We start from the raw sequence: 25,051 nt of genomic DNA, 5'->3' as shown, positions 1-25,051 counted from the left end.
TCAATCCTTAGTTACTACAAAACTTAGTACTAGTCAGTCATTGAGTAAGATTTTATGAGCGATTGTGTTAACATTTCAGCTCTTGACCTTGCATTAATCCCCCCAAACACCCCATTTGCACATAGTTTTGCAGGCCTGCTCTGCTACTCAGCCAGGTTATCATGACTACAGACATTTTAAGTGCACATCAAACATTTTGCTCCCATCCTCAAATGAAATAGTTTTTCTCCTTGCTTCCAGACAGAACCAGAGAGTTCATGCAATTCTATTTTTCCATCCTCAACCCCCTCTCTATTATCATGTAAAGCCTCACTTTTATCATGTAAAGCAGTTAAAGAAGAAAAAGCAGCATGGAAATAAAAGTGTCTGGATAGAGGGGTTAATAAGCAGACAAATTAGGCATGAAGGAAAGGATTAAGCAGCCAGTTCGACACACACCCCATTCAAAGTCATTTTACAAGCTAAGATAAGGAGTACATGGTGGGAAAAGAAGAGAATCACGTAACTAAACATACTATGAATAAGTCCTAAGATAATCCTATGAATCTTTGACCAAGAAGAATGGTCAGAGGTTGCCACTTTCTAAATATATCGCCTTTGCTATTGTTGTACTCCATTTGTCTTAAGACCCAGCTGCTTAAGAAAGCATCTATTGTAATGCTGGTGGAGAAATGTATAGCCTTTCATTTACCTCATGAGGGTAGAGGGGTAGATGAATTGCATGTAACACTGATCAGTTATACATCGGTCCAAAACCAAGAGCCTGTGAGAGAGGAGACCCTTGAAGGGCGCTCAAGTAATTCTGCCTATGTGGAGTATTTAAGAGAGAAAGAAGTTAAGATGGGAACATGAGGAAAAAGAAAAAGATAGAGAGATTGAGATGGTGAAACTAAGAATGGATGCTGAGGAAAAAGAGAAACAGTGATTAGAGGCTGAAAGGTTAAGAATGGAGGCCGAGATGGAAGTGGAAAGGTTCAGATTAGAAATGGAGAAGTTTCATTCTGAGGAGATAAGAAAAGAGACGAAGCAAAATTAAAAGTGACTCCAACAGATTTCTCCACATATGAGCCTGGGCAAGATCCCCAAATCTACCTCACAACTTTTGAAAAGGCAGCACAGATGTGGGGAGTACCAGAAGATAAATATGTGCAGTATCTATCAAGCTTAATTAATGGAGAATTGGCTGAGATGTATCAATGTTTCCCATCAGACAGGCCAGTGACATATGCTGATTTTAAGGAGGCAGTGTTTAAAAGATTTAGATTGGGGCCTGATTATTTCAGAAAGCTTTTCAGAAACTGCCAGTTACAGTCAGGGAGGTCTTTTGTGGAGTATTTGAAAAGTGGATGTTGAGTGTGAAAGCTCAATCTGTGGAGGAGGTAAACAAAGCCTCATGATAGACCAGTTATTCCATCAACTGCTACCAGAGATTAGGCTACTGGTTAAAGATTGTTCCCCTAAGACTGTACAGGAGGCTGCAGAGCTGGCAGATCATTTCGCATCAAACTGAAAGGGTTGGTTGGGAAAGACACAAAGATTTTAAAACAAAAATAACAACTGGCAGAAGAGATGTGGTACTATAGAGAGTAAGCCCTCCAACAATATCTGAAGGTTACAGATCATCTCAAACTAGGTCTGTGTATCCTAAAATGGAGGGTAAGGTCTGCTTTGGATGTAGTAAACCAGGCCATTTATGATTCCAGTGTGAAGCTAGCAACCCCACCAGAAATCATGTTCATGTAAAAACAGTAAAGAATTAGCAGAGTGAGGGTTTTCACCAGGTTTTCACCTTTTGAACTAATGTATTCTAGGAAAGTTAGAGGCCCTGTAGAATTCTTATGGAATTCTTGGGAAGGGTCCTTGGTGGAATACAAAACATCTGTGGTAGATTATGTGATGGACTTCCATAACAAATTAGAATCCATGATGAAAGTAGTACTAGAAATATGAGCCAAGCTCAACAAAAACAGAGCTATTGGTATGACAGAAGAGCAAGTAAGCGTACATATGAAGTGGGAGATGTGGTCATGGTGTTCATTCCCAGAAAACAGGGCAAGTTACAAGCCAGCTGGGAGGGACCATTTGTTATTAGAGAAAAATTAGACACCTTTATGCTATAGCATCAGAAAAAAACAGAAAAACATAAAGTGGTACATGTGAACATGTTAAAGCCCTATCACACTAGAGATGCAAGGGTTTTACAGGTCACATTGTTTCCTGAAGGGAGTGGGCCTGACTTGCCGGATTTGGTGCAAGAGAGCAAGATAGAGGAAGGTATAGGTCAGCTGGAGTGATCAGAGGAGGTGGATGATCAGGTCAGAGAGGTAATCATAAGAGCCTTGAGTAAATATGCGGAACTCTTTGGAAAGAGACCTGGTAGAACTAGTGTTGCAAAACACTCAATAGACACTGGCAATCACCCTCCAATAAGGTCTATCCCCTATCATGTGAATGGAAGAGTGCTTAAAGAGATCAGGAAGGAAGTTAAGGAAATGTTAGAGCTGGGTGTGATACAAGAATCAATTACTCCCTGGTCATCTAGAATTGTGTAGGTTCCTAAAAAGGATGGAATGATCTGATTCTGTATCAACTTCAGGTCTATAAATAAAATTACAGTTCTAGATGCTATCCTATGCCAAGGGTAGACTCTATGCTGGAACTATTGGGTGCAGCCAAAATAATCTCCACCACAGACCTTTGTAAAGGGTTTTGGCAAATGGAGTTACACGAGCAGTCACGTAGCAAAACTGCATTTAATACACCTGATGGGTTGTACAAATTCACAGTTCTCCCGTTTTGGCTTAAAAATTCACCAGTTTCCTTCCAGAGACTAATCAATACCATCCTGAGAGGCATGTCAGACTTTGCTATAGCTTACAGTGATCATGTGGCTATCTTTAGCAAGTCGGTGCCAGAACACTTACAACACCTAACAACAGTTTTAGAGGCATTTAAAAAGGCTGGAAGGACCAATTTGGGTTACCCAAGTTAACATACTTGAGACGTAAGGTGGGAAGTGGAAAAATAATCCTCTTCTGGAGTAAAGTGGAGGCTATACAGTCTTGGCCTGTTCCACTGAATAAAAAGCAAGTGAGAGCATGCATTCCTGGGTATGGCAGGGTACTATAGAAGGTTTATCAAGGGGTTTGGTGAAATAGCTACCCCACTGCACAAATTGACTAAAAAGAAACAGCAAGAGGAAGTTGAGTGGAGTGAAAGGTGCCAAAAGGCTTTTGTCCAGTTAAAGCAGATACTGTGTCAGAGTACAATGCTAATAGCGCTGGACTATGAGCAGTCTTTCATTGTGGCCACTGACGCATCTGACCTTGGTCTTGGAGTTGCACTGATGCAAAAAAGGTAAGGCACCAACCATCCTATTGCTTTCCTGAGCAGAAAGCTGACAACAAGAGACAGAAATTGCTCGTCGGTGCAAAAGGAATGCTTGGCTGTTGTGTGGGCCCTGAATAAACTGCTTCCCTACGTGTGGGGAAGAAGATTTACCGTTGTCACCAATCATCATGCACTATGTGGCTGGACTCTATGAAGAATAGTAATAACATGCTCCAGAGATGGTAGTGGCTTCTGCAAGAATATCTAGTGAACTCTGTATATGTTAAAGGATAGGACAATGTGCTGGCAGACAGACTTTCCAGACATATACCAGAGACTTCAGTCACCTGACAGGAAATTGGAGCATATGGACACTCTCCTCTCGAATGCAATGAACTCTGTTTAAACGTGTCATATTTTTCTTGGGCACAAGAATACTATGCTTTTGTTAAAGGGGGGAATTGTAATGCCTCTGTAATATTTTTGTTTGTATAATATTTATGGTAAGTGCCGGTTTTGCAGGTTAGATATGGTAAGCAGAGTGAGTTGGGAGGGAATACATGTGATGGAATGTTGAGGAATGCTGTGTTGTGATTGGCTGAGTGTCTGGGTGGTTGAATGTATATATGGGAGAATGACAGTTGGTCAGGAGTTCGGTTCTGGTTTTGGGTTGAAGAGGGTGAGGGGTGGATGTGTATTTAGACAGGTAGTGAGGCAAGTTTTGGAAAAGAATATGAAGTAAGAGAAACTATAATATGTTGCAGATCATTTATATGTAACCACACGCATGAAAACTGAATTCAAAGTAATCTTGTTTATTCTCAGCATTATTTAATAAATCTGTTTGGTTAAACAACAAGCCTTATCCTTGGCTTGGTTCATACAGAGACGGGTGGGCAGAGCAAAAACCAATGGAACCAGTATCTATGGTGGCAGCAGTGAATGGTTAGTGTATCAGCAGCAGGTATCCAAAGGCAAGCCAGAGCTGTAGTCTTTAAAGACAGAAAGATACAGGGGGTTGTGGCCTGAAAGTGTACCTAGACACTTAATAGTAATCTGTAAAAGGAGGAGACTAAGGCACAGTCTCAAGGTTGCATTGCTTTACAGTGTGTCAGGTAGTGATGCCTAGTGGTGGGATCGTAAGAGATTCGTGGTGGGGCCAGCACAACAGAGAAGGTCTGACAGAGGGCAGGGTTGATCATTTGCGTGTTTATTGAGTTGAATGGCATTTACTCCCGTGCAATCATGCTTAGGATAGGTAAAACTGACCATGGGGAGGGAGGCCTGGAGTGGGCAGGGGAGGAAGAAGAAGGAGGAGGGGAGGGGAGGAAGAATGGAGAAGAGAGGGGAAGGAGGGGAAAGGCAGGTCTGATCATTTGCATGTTTATTGAGTTCAGTCGGATTTACTCCTGTGCAATCATGCTTAGGATAGGTAAAACTGGCCATGGGGGAGAGGGAGGGGAGAGGGAAAAGAGGGGACCGGAAGGGGAGGGGAGAAGGAAGGGGGAGGGAAGGAACAAAAGGGAGATGATGGGAGGGATGAGGAGGGGATGGCAAGTCTGATCTGATCATTTGAATGGTTATTGAGTTCAGTGGGATTTACTCCTGTGCAATCATGCTTAGGATAGGTGAAATGACTGGGGAAGGGGCAGGGAGGGGGAAGGGAGGAGATCGGTGGGTGGGCACTGGGCAGAGGGAAAGCCCCTTTCCTTTCTAAAAGGAAAACATTGTGAACAGTATCATTCTTTTTCAGGGTTTCCCCAACCTTTTTATTCTGCAGCAGGCACATATAGTCTCCCACCCAAATTTAAACCAAAGCTGTCTCTGGCCACATCCACACCAGACCTTGATTTCACTTTAGACAGTCATGGCTTCCCCCAATGAATCCTGAGAAGCGTAGTTAGTGAAGGGTGCTGAGAGTTACTAGGAGACGCCCTGTTCCCCTCACAGAGCTTCAATCAGAGCGGCTGACTGTTAAACCACTCTGGCCAGTGGAGCTCTGTCAGGGGAATAGGAGTCTCCTCTCAGCACCCTTCACAAACTACACTTTGGATCCTTTGGGGGAAGCCATGACTGCCTAAAGGGAAATAAAGGTCTGGTGTGGGTGTGGCCCCCTGATCAGCCAAGCCAAGCAACTGTGAGTCTAGCTATTAGAACACAGACAGCTGGTTCTTACTGAGCATGCCCGGCCTTATCATTGTGTTCAATGCTAAATTTCTTAAATTAATTAAAAATCAGCCAGGCTTTTTTTTTTTTACTTTCAAACAGCAGAAGATGAAGGTCAGAGTATGGGGCAAGGTCAGTAATAGGATTATAGGTACTCTGTGAACATGGTTGATTTTAATTTCAATAAATTATCAGAACTCTTTGCAGAAAAAACTCCAAAAGGGGTCTGGTGTTTTTCTTTATCTTTTTATTTTTTACACTCTCGATTCTTTCTGATTTGTTTTGTGTATTGCCATGAAAATTTACAGGGTTGTTAAGCAAGGGTTTATGAGTTCAAGACTGTAAGTTTTGTAAGGTTTTGTTTTGAAATGAGCTTATGGGAAGCATCAGAATGGCATGGGGTTATTTCCAATTTAACATTGCAGAATGGAAAAAATCCATGCCGACTATAGTATACAGCCACTCGTGTGGCTGTATGATATGCAAAGGTATGATCATAAAATGCTTATTAATTAGGGGACCCTTTGCTCAATGCAATTGTATTGTAAGTTATATGTACTGAATGTTACTATGAAACTCAATGCAACTATGATTGCAGATGTTGATTGGATTTAACTATGGAACCACATAAAGCCCTGGTTACATCTTTATGACAGCCATGGAGTTTGCCAGACATTCGCTTAGAAGCAGTTATCCCCAAGCAGCCCAAGTATCAGATTACACCTGCTTAATTGTAAAGTTATCCAAGGTCCTTGCCCTGGCCTGTAAGAGCTGGGGAAAATAGGTCAAAGAGTGCCATAATAAGAACATAGGAAGCTGCCTTATTCCCAGTTAAACCACTGGTGCATCTACTTCAGTATTATCTACATACCAACTGGCAGTAGCTCTCTATGGTTTCAGACAGGGATCTTTCCCAGTCCTACCTGGTCACACCAGTGAATGAACTTAACAACTTCTGCAAACAAAGCATGTACTCTGCCACTGAGCTATTGTTTTATTAGACAATTGGGATAAAAATGAACTCCTATGGGAAGAAGGCATAAGGTTTATATGCAGGCCAAGATTATTAGTATTTCTGAGTGTCCATAACATCATGAAAGCTCTCAAGTTATTCCAAACTACCAAAATTATACTGACACATACAGTAAGAGATTCCTCATGATGCACTAACAGTTACAACTTGTTTCTCATCTCCACCCCATAGAAGAATGAAAAAGGCAGCAAAGACTGGGGCTGTCTCAAATCACACCTACTCCCTTCCTGCTTTTGCTGCACCAGGTGGAACAAAGTGGAGCACTGACTTATTTTGTTTTTGGTTGTTCTTGGCGTTTTCATGGTTGGTTTGGAGAGAAACCACCCACAAGCATTGGTTCACATGTAATGCTAAGACAGCACTCTGTTTTGTTCCATCCTAGTGCAGCAAAAGGAAGGATCTGAACAGCATGCACCAGCATGGTTACTTGTTCCCAGTAAGCGCCATAGTTTAACTCTGTCTTATTGTTACATGTGAACCATGCCACTATGGGAAAAGCTACAATATCTACTGCTTCAAGAGCTGTCCAACATATGCCAAGTAGCTTATTTCTGAAATTACCTTGTATGCCAGTTTCAAGCCCATCACAGAGTGTTTTATGGGTTAGATACAAACTGAACATCAAGCAAAAGATAAAGTTAAGCTTTGCTGTATTTTTAACAACTTTAAAAGGCAACCTGTCAAGACAAGAAGGTAATCATTCAGAAGTATACAAGGCACATGAGATAACAGTGTTCTTGTACCTATATTTCTGAACTTTGTCAAAGATGTGAAAGGATGTATTTGCTGAGGTTCCTGCCTGGTTGTTATGTGATAATAGCAAACCAATACCCTTTTTCTAAACACCAATACTATAATTATTTTTATTCTTACTTATACTTATTTACAGCCTATTCAATTGTTACCTACCAACCATGGGACCAAATAACAGAATGGACATGATTTCAGGTACTTCAGTCGCTTCTGAGAACAAGACTGAGGCAGCTGCTAGATCTTGCATACATTTGTGATAGAGTAGCGTAGTGAGATATAGTATGGAGATTTTTAAACTACAGATCAGAGGCTTATTTAACAAGCCATTTAAATTGTTTTTTAAAAATTTGTGCATTTGTTTTTAATGTTTTTATTTGTTGTAAACCGCCTCGAGAGCTTCAGCTATGGGGCAGTATATAAATGCAATAAATAAATAAACTGAAACAAAGTATTTCAATTCTATAAAAAAAGTATATGTACACTAAGTATACAACATATTGTCAATGGACTCTGGAGTAATTTCTTTTACAAGACATTGCTAAGGTACGTCACTATTGTTAATTCACAAAACGTGAAGGGGTGGCAATTCCACATGTCAGAAACATCTATTAAAACTTGCAATAGGTGGTAAAATTACGTATGGAATGGTTGGAGCCCATATTTAGCTTGCTTTCCATATGTTTAGTACACAAGATCACTCAGTTATAGTCTTCATTCTATTTATTCTATTACATAGTTAAGGTTTCCAGTAGCATATCTCTATTGGGATATCGGAACCCATTATGAGATTAGAAATATCACCATCTCTTTGTGGGGTTTTCACCACAATATAGGAAACTACTTGTAGGTAAGTGACAAGTGAACATATATCTTCCTCTTTAAGAAACAGAGGTCCCATTTTAAAGACTGATGTCACCATGTACCTGCAGGTAGGTATATACAGTAGATAGTGTAGCATTTAAAATGAAAGCAGTGATAGGGATCTAGTGAATTATCCTCAAGTGTGCATTTATTGATAAGTGGATGCTTCTTTAAATATATTAAACATTTCTACCATGTAAATAAATTGGATGCTTTTCTAAAAGATACAGATTTTAAGATCCCCAAACACATTTGAATGAAAACGTGTGCAAAAATGTTGCTGAATTTCTTAATAAAGTATAACTCTTCAGACTCGAATGTAATTGAGAAACTTTAAAAATCAAAGCTGTCCAAGTTAGATTACCCACATCACAATATGACAAATGAAGACTATTTAATTCTGATCTACATCTAAAAGCCAGGACTTTTACATTCAACTGTCTAATCATGTGTCAGTCAGTAACAAAGCCCTGTTAAAACAAAGCCTAGTCACTCTGTCTCATAAAAGAGGTTGTGATCAGTGTATTTACAACAGAAAGCTATTAGGATTCTAAGAACTGGTAATGAAGCAGTAAGACTAACAAAGATAGTAAGTGGAAATCATTTCTGAGGATATTGAGGAGGCAGTCACAAATGCAAGCTTATGTAGAATGAATCTAAAATCTAAAAAAAAAAATCTTCTGTGATATGGCAAACAGCTTTGTGTCAACTGAACAACCTCCATGCGCAGACGGGAGAGGGGTGTCAGATGATACTTATTATAAAAGCAGAGACAAACTTTATTTCCTTTGGCCTATCTCAAAGTGACCTTTTATTGTTCCCTAAACCAAAGAATTGGGGTTTGCTTCGTGTTCTCCCTAGTTGACCCCATGTGAGAAGTTGAAAACGGGCTAAAAGGAAAGATTAGATATAAATAACCATCTGTCTTGGAGCTAGTTTTTTTTTTAATGAAATCCAACAGCAAACGGTTTGCTGTTTTTCTTTTGCAGATTTTCAGCTGCAAGTGGTCCAATGACTTTTGTAAATTTATTATTACATGTGCCCATGCACACTTGGGACAAAATACAATACATATATATGCAAAGCAGATGAAAGAATGAGACAAAGTACAGTATTTTCAATGAGCATCTGAGCCAGCCAAGTTCACATGGAAAAAATAGGTGAAGTACACTGAGCTTAGCAGTTCCTCATTAAAAAGCTAATCTAGTTTTGGCAGCCCATAGAGGACATGAGTGTTTATCTAGTTCTATACCATCAGCACAGCATTGCATCAGCCCGTTGCCCTTTTACCCGTGCACACCAAGGTCTACCATATTAAGAGACACTCTTTTAAAAATAATAAAGAATCTGCACCCATTACAGCACACTGCAACTCCACACAGCATCACATAATAAAACTGTAACTTGGGAAAGTGCATGCTATTCAATAAAGAAGAATGGGCTGATACCTACCTGCTAAAGATCTTTTAGACATGGGGCAAACACCCGGGTTACATTATTCCATTGTTTCCTTTTGCATTTTCCTACGAAATCTGCGACAGCCAGATTGGCGTAGTGGTTTGGGTGTTGGACTACGATCTGGGAGACCAGGGTTTGAATCCCCACACAGCAATGAAGCTCACTGGGTGACCTTGGGCCAGTCACTGCCTCTCAGCCTCAGGAGGAAGGCAACGGTAAGCCACCTCTGAATGCTGCTTACCATGAAAACCCTATTCATAGGGTTGCCATATGTCAGAATCGACTTGAAGGCACTTCAGTTCATTTCATTTTACGAGTTCTGCAAGTGATACCTATGCACTTGAGTACAGTACAATGTCACAAAAGCAGTTACCAAAGGTTTGATGTGCTTGGAATTTCTGCAAAGGTGGTCTTTGGTATCTATATACATTCCCCCATTCCTACATACTCGCAAATAAAACTGTGCATGGACAAAATATGGAGCAAGTTCACCATCACTCACCTTGTCCAGCTCGTCGTGCAGCTCAGCCAGGCTGGGCCGGATCAGCTTCTCCCCAAGGCCCGCGGCTGTATGCCGATAATAGTCTATCCTTGGTACGGCATCTATGGTATTGTGGCCGAAGGTGCGCAGGTAGTAGGTATTGGTATGAGTATCGTAGTAGTAATGATGGTGTCCCCCCGAGCCGCCCCCGGAATGGAGGCTCCCCTCGCTCAGTACCGTGTCGCCGCCGTTTTGGAAGCTGACATTGCAACCCTCAAAGCCACCTCCGCCGGGTTCGCCTGAGCTGTCGTCTCCGGCTGAGGGATCCACGAAGTTTACCCGGAACCGGCCTTTCGCTTCCTCGCTGCCTTTCCCAGACCCATCTCCGGGGGCTTTAGGAGGCACTTCTGTCGTCCTCGCCTCTTCATCCGCGGCTACTCGCCCAGAGCTCTCCGCCACTAGGTCCACCTGAAAGCGGCTCTGGCTCGGCGTGGGACCCAGCGGTCTACCCAGCCCATCGCCGGCAGCCGAGGCGGGAGTCAACCCGGTGTCCGGCTCCGACGAGGAGCCGCCTTGGCCGGCAGGAGCATCCCCGTCACTCGCCGGCAAGCGAGGCACTTCCTCGGCGCCTGCGGATGCTGCATCGGCAGCTCCTCCTCCTCCTCCTGCCGTTTTCAGCCTCGGAGAGCCGGAGCTTGGCGGTGGAGGTGGCGTGTGCGGCGTCGGCGGCTGCTGCACAGGCTTTCCTTTCATGGCGCCTCCTCACACGGGCGGCAACGCGGGCCGGAGGATGAGCAACTCCTACCGCGGCTTTGCCTGGCTTGGCCCCGTGGAGTCCCTTCCTTCCCCAAGCAGGCGCCTACTACTCAGAGTGCTTTCAACTGCCAAGCGGCACCCCGCCTTTGCTGGGCTATACTATGCCGCACTCAAGAGGCAACGAAACGCAACACGCCGCGCCTCCCAGGCCGGCAGCCACCCTGCTGCCCCTCCCCGCCTTTCTGTTTCCCTCCGCCCTTGCCCTTGCAGCCGCCGCCGCGCCAGGTGATGATGATGCTTTTGCCGCCGCCGGCACCGGCAGCAACACGGTTGCTCTTGTCCCTGCTCTTCTCTCTCCTGCCTGCAGCAAGAAGTCTGGTCCCTCCACGCTTCCCTCTCCCTGCGCCCCACAGTCAGGGAAAGACGCAGACGCAGCCCTTGGAAGAAAGGGGGTAAGAGGAAAGGAGGGAGAAGAGGGGCGAAGCGATCTGGTCCCTTCTACTCACTCGCCTCCTTACCCCGCCGAAGGAGCGTCCTAAAGGCGCACCACCTCAGCCTGGTTTCTTTCTCTATACACACGCGCACCCACAGCCCTCGCTTATTCTCCTCCCGCTAGCCAGCCCCACAAGCCTTTACTTAGCACTACCCACCGGGGACCACCGACATCACTAGCCTTTCTCGACTCACGTCCCTCTTACCACCTTAAACGAGGCAGCAAAGGCCCAGTTCAGGTAAAAGGGGAAAGCCAGCCGGCCCCGCCGCCCTCATCGACTCACGTGGGAACGCCTCCGTGGCGTTTTCCCAGTTTGAAGAGGCAAACACTACATACGCGCGCGTTTGAGTGTGTATCCTACGCTGTCTAGGCTCCCTTGTCGTTCAGTGCAAACACCCGCCCCTGACTGAGCAAAACAAGAACCTAAGACACAGCCAGCCTCGAAGCTTCCTCTTTGACACCACCGCCAGCAGCAGCCCTCCCCTCGAGCCTACACACTGACACAAGCGAAGCCACCAAACAGAGGAAGCCGGCGCCAACCAGTGAAAGAGAGCGGGCCAGCCTCAGCCAATCGCTTAGCGGCGGCGCGTCTCGGGGACGGGTCTTTAAAGTATCCCCCAGCTAGAGGAGCGGGAGGTGGAGGTAGTCGGATCAGGCCCAGCAAGGGCGAAGGGAAGCGCGTAGCTTCTCACGCTTTGCCTCTCGTGGAGTTCACATATGCCGCCGCTGGCCCGGCCGGTTCCTTCATGCTCTCGCCTCGAGGCTGTTCATCTTTTCAGTTATCAGCGGGAGCCACCCAGACTCGGCGAAACAGGCTTTCCAGAAAGGACGGGAGGGAGGGGGGCACGCTAAGCACCGCCTGTTTGTGAAGAAGAGCCTTCCGCCCTTCACTGCAGTGGCGGCCCTGCTATCGCTGTCCCGCTGCCACCGCCTGGCCGCTCTTAGGAAAAAGGAAGGAGTCAACGACGGCGCTCTGCTATATCCACCTCCTCACGACAGAGAGCGAGGTTTAAGGCGCGCGCGCGCAGGACGGATGGCGTGTTACAATGTCTGGCGCTCGTCCCACGGCGGGGGCGATGGGCGGGCCTGGTAACTCCTTCCCTGTGGGCATACGGCCAGCCGGTCCGCTATGAAAGTTTTCAGACTCGGAGATCTCCTTAGGTGTAGGAAAGGCCGGCAAAAATCTCGCGAGAAGATCCAAAGATGCAACTAAAGTTGCGGCGGCGGCTGCAATCCAGTTTACAATGAACGGAGCCGGGATTATTTCTGAGAAAGATGGGTTCGGACTGCAAGTTCTTTTTCAACTTCTGTGGTGCACTTGCAGCGCACCTTGCAGCTAGCCCAAGGAGCAGCCAACGTGGTTTATTGAGTGGCTTGTTATAAGGGGAAAAAACTTAGTGAGTTAGGTAGTCGGTACGTTTATTTATTTAAAATTGTATCAACTTTAATTTCTCTCATGCTAATGAAAGAGTTGCTCTTGGAGGTCGCTGATTCATAGGGTCGTAGTCGTAAGTCGTAGTCGACTTGGAGGCACATAACAACAATGAAAGAGTATCAGCACAGCCATTCCTAATTTCTATCAGCCAAAAAACTTTCCTGAACAACCGTTTGCATACTGCTACTGATATTACCCAGCAACAAGCAGCCACAGGGGACTAGGGTGTCTGCTTTTAGGGTGCCTTCCCAGACAGGGAATCAAACACGCCTGGGTAGTGCCTTGTTTGAACTGAGAGTGCATCATAGAACATGACCCAGAATCCCTGCAATGCGCAAGGATTCCTTGTCAGACAAGATGATGTGGAAAATGTGCCCCAAAGGCATAAAAGTTGGTCTGCAGGTTCCTTCAGGGAAAGGAAAGAAGTATTTTCTTGGCTCTTCAAGCTTCCCAGTAGGCTTTACCACTTCTTGTCTATATTTAGGTCCCTTCCCCCGTTGGTTTGCATTCATCTTAGATTGATCAATCCAGGTTCAATTCCAAGCTCCTGCTATCCCACCTCACCCTTAGATTTTAGAGCATGTAGGGCTATATAAGGATTTTCCCACTAAGAATCAAATGTGCTAATTTAAAGCGTATAGTCACTGCAAGCTTCATGACCTCATGCCTATTCCCTTACTCTCACTGATGTATGTACATCCCAAGGTGTAGTGCTGGCACAAGGTTCTCCCATGCCATCATGTACAAACTCCTTTGTGACATTTATAACATGCCCTTCCAGTTTAGGGCTTAATTGCAGGAACAGAAGGCTTCACAAACACATTTATTCAGACAGTACACTGAAATTTTGTCACTATGTCTGCATGCCTAATAAACATGTTTATTATGTTAATTGTTTAAACAAGTGACATGTGAAATCCAGACCATATAAAATTTCACATTTGTTCCAGTTTATATTACTGGGGGGCCATCTTGAAATCAACATAAATTGACTTCTTCCACTGTAATTATTAATGATCTGGGATACCCAGATTGCGAGTCACCATGTCTTGGTTCATCCTACTTTAAAATTATTTTCAAGTTGGTGAATTGCCAACTTTAGCAATTGTTGGATCATACACAAAACTAGGTCAGCTGACTAAAATCATGGAAAAAGTGGACTCAAACTGAATTTGAAATTCACCCCACTATACAAGAGCTAATTTGGTGGCCACACTTGTTGCCTTTTCCAGTACATTACGACTGTTATTTTAAAATACCAGGTTGAATCCAAACTAAATTGCACTGAGTTCCCATTGAAATCAGTGGGGCTTAAACCATGAGACTAACCCATTGAAAATAGAAGTGGTTTAAAAAATGAATTTCCACTCACTTTTAGCATCAACTTCTTTGTTCAAAGGAATAAAATAGTCTATTTCCCTACTAAAATTCCGGAGGTGGTTTTTGCAGAATCTGCACCAATGGATTAAATTAAAGAGCGGTGGAAGCAGCTCTGCAGTTAAGGTGGATGGCTTTTGTTAGCATTTTGTTATTATAAATGGGAACTGCAACTGAATGTTGCAGTGTAATACCAGCTAGGGATGGGCAAGAAATTCAATTCAGTTCACATTTAAAGCCAAATTTACAGCATTTGTACTTTCTGAAACAATATGAGACCCCAAACACAGCTATCCTTTGCACTTGGCCAAATTTTGTGATGCAGTTCTCCAACCAAGCAGTGTTTACAAAAATGCATATATTGGGGGAAAGTGTGCACAAAATGAATACATCAATGAAAATAACATACAAAAATGCATTATATTAAAATTAATTGCTTGCAAAAATGTGTACATTAGTCAAAACTATCCAAAAATTTATTTATTAGGAGAAATTTACACCAATATACTGAAGAATTTTCATGAGGATTTTTTTAAAGGAAAAATTTGCTAATTGCTGCAGAAATGTGGAGAACTGAATTTAAGATTAGAAAAATGAGAAACGGAGAGAACCTGGGTATTCCTAGTACAAGCCCATAACTGGAGTGGGTCTGTTTAGGGCTTCATGTACCCTGGAACAGGAGCCTATTCTAGGTCGGGGGGGGAATAGAAAAAGAACACACCTTTTTCTCTTCCCTGTCCTCACTTTTTCCTTGCTGTACTATAGTGCTTTGGCTGCCAGCCCTAAACCTAAGCATATCATAGCAATATATATTTGGTCTGGAGAATGGGAAACGGAAAAGGTGCCTTTTTGCCTTCCTTCCCTGCAGTATGTAGATGTTTCAGTTGGGATTTCTTTATCCTTGCATCTTGCATCTTCACACCCCTAATGATGCCTTCCTTTAGGGTTCTAACTACAAGCTCTTACAGCAGGAACAAGGACCCTGTGGCCCTCCAGATGTGCTAGGACTGCAGCTTCCATGATCCCTGACCATGGGGCATGGAGGCTGGGGCTGATGGGAATTGCAAGTCCAACAACATTTGGATGGTCACAGGTTCCCCATCTCTTTCTTAGGGACTTGAATAGGCTAATTCTACAAACACACTCCAGTTTTGTTTTTCTCAACTGATACCTCAATATTATATACCTCTTGAAAGCATGTCAAGTTGTTTTTGGGGGGTTTAAAACATTTTAATTTATACATTTAAATATGTATTTATTCACAACATTTCTAAACTACCTTCCAGCCCTCACAGTGGTTTACAGTAACATTCAGAATAGGTAAAAATAACTAAAACATCAAAGCAGAATTTAAAGAGCCAGAGGTAGTTAAACATTGAGAACCATACACTGAAAGCCAGATCAAAATAAAATATTTTTAATGACTGCCTGAAATCATAAATGATGGAGCTAGTCTAATTTGTTTCAGGAGAAACAATCCATAACCAGAGTACTACCACAGTAAAGGTCCTTTCTTGAGTTCCCATCAATCATCTGTACCCTAAAGAGTCCTGCAACTATATACAAACATTACCTTATTTTTGAGTGGTATCAATATACCTGTAAACACTCAAATCAACTGAGTTCCCCATTGGTACATATGATAAAGCCTGAAAATTCTATTTATCATACAATGACCCAGTTAGCATTTACTGCTAAGCTAACTATGAGTTTGCACAAATGTGGGAGTATGCGGGTTCCTAGAGAGGAGATCGTAGCTGCTTTACTCCTCCAGTCTTCTTGATGCTGCATTGCTGTAAGGTAAGCCATAGTTTGTATTCGAAACCCAGGCTTATGATTTGTCGTACTTCAGAGTTGTAACCAAGGTTTGTTCTTGGTTTGCAGCTTATGGTTTCTTTGGAGGACATAAACCAAAAAGCGTGGGTACGGACAACACCCTAAACCAAAGCATGCCTTACCTCACAGCAGCAGCAAGATTAGAGAAGGAACAAAGTGGCTGCAATCTCTCCGGAAGCTCATATGTTTGTGTTAAGCCAAGGACATGTGGCTCTCCAGATGTTGAATTCCAACTCTCAGAAACCCCAGCCAGCATGGCCAACAGTCAGGGATGATGAGAGTTGCAATCCAACATCATCTAGAGGGCAACAAGTTACCCATCCTTGTGCTAAGCCATTACTTGGCTTAATGTTACATGCCAAGTGAGGCATTAAACACAATATGTTTTACTAATAGGAAATTTGGCACGAGAAAAGTCGTAAATCTGACCAGATTTTTTTAAAAAATCATGAAGGATTGCTGAATAATAGCAGTTTAAAAATGCATTGAGGTGCATATGCCCAATGTTTGTGACCATTCCCCCTCTCTTCCCAAGTCTAGCATATCTTAAATTTGTCCTTTTGACAATTTAGATTAGGTCAAAAACTCAAGGATATTGCAAGGGTGTGCTTCAGCTAGTATTGTGAAGATCTGTTATGTATTACTAGTTATGGCACTTCAAACTTCCCATTTAAAATCAATCATTTAATTAAAGTCAAGTTGTGGAATTCATATCTGTTTGGCAGACTGGAACTTCAGTGATGGAGTTTGTTTCCCCAAAGAAAAATGACCGTCTCCAGAATGAGGTGTTATCTTATATACTGTGTTTCTATGGACTCATTTACACAATGGTTTACTGTGTGTTTGGTGCTACTCACATCTTTAAATTTGCATGGTTCACATGATCTACTGGCAAACAGACACTATCATGCATTTTCCCCCTGTAAATCCATACTAACCCAATCCACTGATAATACAAGTGGAGAAAAAAATACCTCTGTACTGTTGCTCTAGTGGTTGCAAACGTTTTGCTCTGATGCTTTTAGGTGGGTATGTCAATCGTTCCCCTCTCCACTCCCACTCTCTCCTCCTTTCATTTTGCTTCCTGTGGATTAACAAGCAACTTCCAGTTGCTGTCCTGGGGGACTAGAAACAAAGCCCTATGAGGAGAGACTTAAAGAATTGGGCATGTTTAGCCTTGGAAAGAGAAGACTGAGGGGAGATATGTTCAAGTACTTGAAAGGTTGTGACACAGAAGAGGGCCAGGATCTCTTCTCAATCATCCCAGACTGCAGGACACGGAATAATGGGCTAAACTTACAGGAAGCCAGATTTCAACTGAACATCAGGAAAAACTTCCTAACTGTTAGAGTAGTAAGACAATGGAACTAATTACCTAGGGAGGTTGTGGGCTCTCCAACACTGGCCTTCACAAGGCAACTGGACAGCCAGTTCCCTGTCCCTCACACTGCCCATCCTGCCCACCCGAGGGAAACTTTAAACTGCATTAGCACCTCACTTGCTCCTGACCTTGCCAAGGCTGACTGACATGCTGAAGCTCTTAGATATTTCTCTGTAATATAGCAACATGTGCACAAAGAGACATCTAGCTGAGCATGGTGTGGTTCCCAAAGGTCTCTGGGTTTCCAGAAAGTCAAAGGATGTTTTCACACCTCAGGAACAAGAAGCTCTTGCTTTAATTGGGCTTTAATGGGATTTGCAATGTAAAAGAGGCACTGGCCAGAACTCATTTGAGTGTTCTGCTGGGGCTGTGATGGAACATCTGCTTTGCATGCAGAAGGTCCCAGGTTCAATCCCCAGCAGCATCTCCAGGTAGGGCTGAGAATGTCCTTTGCCTGAAACCCTGGAAAGCAGCTGCCAGTCAGTGTAGACAATACTGAGCTAAATGGACAGATGGACTGACTCGGTATAAGGTAGCTTCCTTTTTCCTATGCTTGAAAACTGCCTCTCTTTCTGGGGTCCCCCTCTTCCTTATTTATAACAGTTAGATGTTCATTCTAAATAAATGAATATGTTATTTGGTCAAAGGCTTGATGATGATAACATCATGGTAAATAAAAGGCTGTTATTCAGTTAAGACTCCCAAACATTCATACGTATTCTTAAGCATACAGCAAATCCACTTATTCAGATAAGGGATGGTTGCAGGGGATTCCAAAGACATGCCATGCTGCTTTGCTAACTCCTGGGCAAAAGATGTGCTTCATTCTTATTTCTGGAGTGTTATAACGGCAGACTGCCTTCCAGCCAGTGTCTCCCAAAGCAATTTACAATGAAAACAGACTAAGATAAACTCACAGTTCAACACCTTCAGATTAAATCCCAGAACAGCAGGAGAGGGGATTCTGCCAGCCTCCTCTGGAGGGAGAGAAGGGGGAGCTGACAGTCACTACATGAAGCAGCCCAGAAGGTAGGATTTTCCTCCCCAGGGCCCCTCTTGCCCGCAATGTGGCTTCTGTAACCCCCCAAGGCTGCCCCGTGTCTTTACTTACATTGCTAAAGCGGTACAGAATTGTGCGGTTGGTGCCGCTCCCCCACTGCTCCCCACTGAGGTGAAGGAGCGACACAAAAGAGGGAGAGGACGTCCATTGGGGGCAGTTGGCACCCCTCCCCCCTCCCATCCCTGCTGAGGCAAAGGAGCTGCGCGTGTGCATGCAAAAGAAAGAGAGGGAGACCGTTGGAAGTGGTTGACACCCCTCCTCCCTCCCATCCCCGCTGAGGTGAAGGAGCAGCATGCACACACACAAAAGAGAGAGAGAGGGAGACCATTGGGGATGGTTGGTGCCCCTCCCCCTCTCCTCCCCGCTGAGGTGAAGGAAGGAGGCACCGAAGAGGCCATGAAGGTGGTGAACCCTGGGGGAATTTGACATATGCATGGCTGGAAATCAAACGCACATCTGCAGCTGGGCAGGAGTCTTGAAAGCCAGAGATTCGGGGATTTGGGGGTGATTTGATTGCAGACTGGAGAGCACCCCGGAAAGCCGGAGAGTCTGTCCAAAAACTGGAATCCTGGTAACCCTAACTGTGCTTGTCATAGAGTAGGTGGATAACTGTATATAGCTGTTGAGAAACTATATATACACATACATACATAAACAATAGCGAGCTTTAAGCCTTTGCCCTCTGCTGTTTCCCCATTGAATAAGGCCCTCTACATTGCAATTTACATTGGGGGAAAACCTTCCATTTACTCCACTGAGAACTCTACCCCCACCCCACCCATTCAGTTGCAACAGTGGGATCCCTGATCTAGATTAGGAACAGAGTAAAATTGAAATCCCTTATACTATGCCAAATCCTGATCTGGATTGCCCTGTCACCACGATGCTGGCAATTTATTAAAGAAAAAGTTCGCACTCAAGGGCAAGCTTGATTCATTAATTCATTGGCGATCACTCATGGCTGAGTAAGATTGTCTTCCAGGGTAAGGTCTTTAACAGTGGGTCTTTAAGTGACTGTAGAGGCCAATTCTGGATCCACACAGCCTTCCACAGTGAGGACATAGGTTTCCAGATGGAAGATGGTCACAATGAGGATTTGCTTGACATGCCTTCCGCTTAGCTCATTTGTCCCTTTCACCCTGTACTCGTGCTTCATCAAAGTCCATAGCACCTTTGATAATGGCCGACCTCCAGTTGGGACGCTCATGGGCCAAAGCTTCCCAGTTCTCAATGCTCATGTTACATTTTTTTAGATTTGCTTTAAGAACATCTTTAAACCTCTTTTGCTGTCCACCGATATTCTGTTTTCCATCCTTAAGTTGGAAGTAAAGTAGCTGCTTTGGAAGATGGTGATCAGGCATTCGAACAACATGGCCAGTCCAGCGAAGTTGGAGGATCATTGTTTCAACACTGGTAGTCTTTGCTTCTTCCAAACTGCTAACATTAGTCCACCTATCTTCCCAAGTAATTTGCAGAATTTTCCAGAGGCAGCGTTGGTGGAATCTTTCAAGAAGTTGGGAATGGCATTTACAGATGGTCCATGTTTCACAGGCATACAGTAAGGTCGGTAGTACAATGGCTTTGTAAATAAGCATTTTGCCCTCCCTGCGAATATCCCAATCCTCAAAATCTCTATGCTTCATTCGGGAGAATGCAGCACTCACAGAGCTCAAACAATGCTGAATTTCAGCATTGATGTCAGCTTTTACAGAGAGATGACTGCCAAGATAAGAAAAGTGATCAACATTCTCCAGAGTCATACCATTAAACTGGATTGATGGTGCTACAGAGGGATTGGTTTGCACCTGCTGATGAAGCACTTTGGTTTTTTTGATGTTAAGCAAGACGCCAAGCTTTTCATATGCTTCTGCAAAGACATTTAGGATAGTTTGAAGATCTTCCTCTGAATGTGTGGAAACTACATTATCATCGGCATATTGAAGTTCTACAACAGAGGTAATTACCTTACTTTTTGCTTTCAGCCTACTGAGATTAAAAATCTTTCCATCCGTTTGATATGTGATTTCCACACTAGTGGGAAGTTTCCCCTCAACAAGGTGTAGAATCATGGCAAACAAAATAGCAAATAAGGTCGGAGCAATGACACATCCTTGTTTGACACCTGATCCCACTTTGAATGGATCACTTTGAGAGCCATTGTTGTCCAAAATTGTCACCATCATGTTGTCATGGAGGAGTCGCAAAATATTCACAAATTTATCTGGGCATCCAATTTTCAGAAGGATGGTCCAGAGAGCAGTTCAATTTACAGTATCAAAGGCCTTAGTCAGATCAATAAACGCCATATACAGAGGTCGGTTTTGCTCCCGGCATTTTTCTTGAAGCTGTCGTGCAGTGAAGATCATGTCCACTGTCCCCCGGAAAGGGCAGAAACCATTTTGGGATTCAGGGAGGATGTCTTCTGAGATAGGTAGGAGGCGATTTGCAAGGATCCTTGCAAGGATTTTACCTGCGGTAGCTAGAAAAAACATGCCTCGGTGGTTCCCACAATCTGTTCTATCACCCTTCTTGAAAAGAGTGATAATTATGGCATCCCTAAAATCTTCCGGGATCTCCTCCCTCATCCAGATTTTTTCGATGAGCTTATGAAGTTGTTGTGTAAGTTCAGGCCCACCTTCTTTAAAGACTTCAGCAGGAATCCCATCAGGTCCACTAGCTTTGTTATTCTTCATTTGATTGATAGCTTTACTGACTTCATCCAAATTAGGGGATACTGCAAGCTCATCTCTAATTTGTTGTTGTGGGATTTGCGAGAAGATCTCACAACCCACATAAAAGTTACGATTAAGGAGGTCACGGTAATGCTCTTTCCAATGTAGTCCAATAGATTCTTTATCCTTTAGAAGTTTGGTACCATTTGGTAAAGGATTTGTACCCTAATTTGTTGGCCCGTATATGGCCTTTGTGGCATTAAAAAAGCCCTGTGCGTCATCAGCATCTGCAAAATGCTGGATTTCTTGAGCTTTCTTTATCCACCAGGCGTTCTTAAGTTCTCTGGTTCTTCTTTGGACCTCAGCCTTTGCACTGGCATAGATGTTTTTCTTAGCAGCACAGTTAATGTCTTTTTGCCATATCTAGAAGGCTTTCCTTTTCTTGTCAATGATATGTTCAATCTCACTATCATTCTCATCAAACCAGTCCTGATGTTTCTTAGTTTGGTATCCAATAGTTTGTTCACATGCAGCAATAATGGAAATCTTCAGTTTAATCCAGAGTTCCTTGACATCTTCAGGGAGTTCCGTAGGTAGATGTTTCTTGAGAGTTGTTTGAATGCAAGCTTGCTTAATAGGATCTTGAAGGGTGTGGATGTTCATTTTACACCTTGGTTTTCTTCCTTGGAGCCTACGTTGAGGAACAATATTGATGGCCATAGCGGATCTAATTAATCGGTGATCTGTCCAGCAGTCATCGGCACTTGTCATGGCCCTAGTGAGGAGTACATCACGACTATCTCTGGCACGGACAATTATGTAATCCAGTAGATGCCAGTGCTTCAACCGAGGGTGCTTCCATGATATTTTAAATTTATCTTTCTGGTGAAAGTGTGTTCGTAATAACAAGATTATGCTCTGCACATTTAGTCAGAAGTAGAATTCCATTCAGGTTGCTATTGCCAACTCCTTCTTTCCCAATGGTTTCTGGCCATAAATCCAAATCACACCAAACTCTTGCACTGAAATTGCCCAGGAGGATAATTTTATCCTCCTTAGGTATCTCTGATAAGATGGTGTCCAACTGGGTATAAAAATTTTCCTTGATATCTTCATCAGCATCTAATGTTGGTACGTAAGCAATTAGAAGAGTTGCCTGCTGGTTTTTGGTGAGTTTTAACTGGAGAGTTGAGAGTCGTTCATTAATGCCAATAGGAACTTCTGACAAGAGCTTCACAAGATCATTTTTAATAGCAAAGCCTACTCCATGTATTCGTTGTTCTTGTTCAGGAAGTCCTTTCCAGAAGAAGGTGTAACCTCCTTTTTCTTCCTTCATTTGTCCCTCTTCTGCTCCTCGAGTTTCTTGGAGTGCTGCTATGTCAATATTAAAACGTCTCAACTCCCTCGCAATGATGGCAGTCCTACGTTCAGGATGTTCACTATCTGTATTGTCCAGCAATGTTCGTATATTCCATGTTCCAAAATTGAATTGTCTTTTGTGACCGCTAAGTGGTGACCCCACTGGATGTGGTAATCCAATCAGGGAGAGAGATGAGGCAGACTATATTTAGGGCACCTTTTCTAGCCCCTTCCCCATAGGGGGTGAGCAGAGTGGTTTCTGAATAGAACTGCTCAGTCATGGATACAGCTGCCGAACTACTCAACTGCTTCGGTCCTTGAGCCAGGATGACTGAGTCTGTATCCACTGCCCATGTGCCGGTCCATGACTAGGGGCTTCCAGATTTCACAGTCCTGCCCCCGTTACCATTTGCCGATTGCCATGGTGCTTTTGTTTTGTTTTGTTTTGTTTTGGTTGGAAGACGCCTGTGCGTGAATTTCTTTTATGTGGGGAGATCGGTGCATGACGATCAACACACAATCTTGACAGAAAAAGGCTTTGATCCAATGGCATGGATACCATGACTATTGGAAGTCTTTTATCTGCTGCAGCCTTCATCCACCTTCACAGCCGTTGTAACATATACATTGTTATCCTCCACCTGTTCTGCCGTTGAGGACATTCTTGGATCATTCTTTGTCTGGTTCCTTTCCCATGACCTTACTGTCATGGGTGACCCTGTTGGGAGTACATGACTCCCGACGGCATCGCTCATAGGGTTCATTGGAACACACAAGCCCACTCACCACTACAAGGTGACGATCCAGCGAGGATGTGATTAAAGTCACATATGGCCCAGAATTGTTAGTGCTATTCTTCAATCCATTGTTTGCGTGGTTTCAAATACTGGCTTGAACGTTCATGTTAAGCATAGTTTGTAAACATCATGGCAACATGTGGTTAGAAGAATCCTAGAAATGGAGGATAGGATCAGCAATGAAAGGAGAGGAGGTAACAGGGAGTTAATGAACCTGCAGTGCATTCCTGATGCCTGAAACCAGGATTGGAACATGACATCTGAACTGACGTCATAGGTTAAAATAAATGTTTCTTACACAGTATAATTAAGTTCAGTTATGACCAATTGGGTCCAATTAAAATTAATGAGCTTAAATATTCTTGTCAGATTGTGATCTTTATAGCTTAAAATCAATGGGCACTTTTCAATGTCATTTATTTTAACGGAGCAGTTAAGCATATACTCAAATCCTTCCTACTGAAATCAACAAGACTGGCAGTTTAGTTTTATGCATGATTTATGTGAAGTAAGTTCAATGGGCTTCCTACTGTATTTGCACCATCTTCTACTTTATGAAAAGTTTGAATGAATCACTACTCCAAATAACAGGCAACTTTGGAAAACTGGTCTATTTTTAGGCCTCATTTGAAATTCAGATTTCACTGCATGGAACTGCTATTTGACCTCAAGGAAAATGAGAGCTTAGCAAAATAATTATCTCTATTTCCATTGTTTAGGTGTGTGTGCCATTGTTTATGTAGCCAAACTGGCAATGCCCACATGCAAGAGGAAGGTATTAGCAGGCTCAAGGGAACCCCAAGGTTTGCAGAAGTATGAAAAAAATCTTGAGGAAAGAACCCTAAGGGGAACAAAAAAAACCCCAAACAGGCAAATGAAGAGTGTGTTTAGCAGGGCCAGCACCAGGCACGACTGAGCCCTTGGGTACCACTCTGCCCCAGGCCCATGGCACCCACCCACACTCCCCACTTACCTCTCCCATCGCCTCATGTTAACCACTTGCGTGTTGTCTGTGCATGTGTGCCATCAACTAAAATGGCAGTGGGGGCTTCCCTAAGGGGGCTAATGCCTCCACTGCCATGTTAGTTGATGACACACACATGAGCTACTCTACAGCATTCCCAGCAACAGGAATGGGGTGTGAGGTGGGCTTACTGAAGCCTGTATGATCTGTATGTGTATGGGTGCCTGGGAATTCCCTCTCTGCAATCTCTGGCAGGGTAGGGAGTTGATGCTACCATGGATCATGGAATGGGAGCACTACCCTCCCACCCTTCAGGTGTCGGCCCTGGTGCTTAGTAGGTATGGAATGCTGGCTGATGAGATATGGAGGAGAGGAAACTGGATAGGATGGGAAATGCAATGGAGTATGTTGTAAGAGGGCATGGTTCAATGAGTGGAATAAGGAACAGAAACACTCTATGCCATGAAATCTTCTTACAGGCTTCACTTCTAGACTTATTTCCTAAAGAATAATTCCCAGACTCATTTCTATTGAAAAGTTTGCCCTCTGTTGACACCTTATTTTTTCCCTTTTGATGTACAATAAATATACACAGGCACTATACTGTGATTGTTTAAGGTGTAAGGGAAAGGCTTGCCTTGTAATCTTTTATTGGTGTTACCTCCCCCCCCCAGATATTGGATAAATTCCTAAACAAATATTGTATAGTCATATGGCATTTTATGTGTATTTGTATATTAAAGAAGCCACACTTTCCCCCCTTTTACTTTTTTTATAGTACCATGCTTCTGAAAGTTTGCCAGGCACATTCCATAATTAAGCTCTACTGGCTGAAACAT

At 43.5% G+C, this 25,051-nt stretch overlaps 1 protein-coding gene across 1 annotated transcript in view; it reads right to left on the bottom strand.

The window, feature by feature from the left end:
- SLC12A2 (solute carrier family 12 member 2) overlaps nucleotides 1–12,486 on the bottom strand; it is a 96,723-nt gene extending 84,237 nt beyond the window's left edge. The window contains exon 1 of the mRNA XM_061625298.1: nucleotides 10,104–12,486. Coding sequence (XP_061481282.1) covers nucleotides 10,104–10,835 — 732 coding nt within the window. The 5' untranslated portion in view covers nucleotides 10,836–12,486. The remainder of the gene's footprint in view (nucleotides 1–10,103) is intronic.
- Nucleotides 12,487–25,051: the final 12,565 nt, after the last annotated feature.

The sequence above is a fragment of the Rhineura floridana genome, chromosome 1 (genome assembly GCF_030035675.1).
Source record: "Rhineura floridana isolate rRhiFlo1 chromosome 1, rRhiFlo1.hap2, whole genome shotgun sequence".
Taxonomy (NCBI): Eukaryota; Metazoa; Chordata; class Lepidosauria; order Squamata; family Rhineuridae; genus Rhineura; species Rhineura floridana.
The sequence above is the reverse complement of the archived record's forward strand: the minus strand, read 5'-3'. Positions and strand labels throughout refer to the sequence as shown.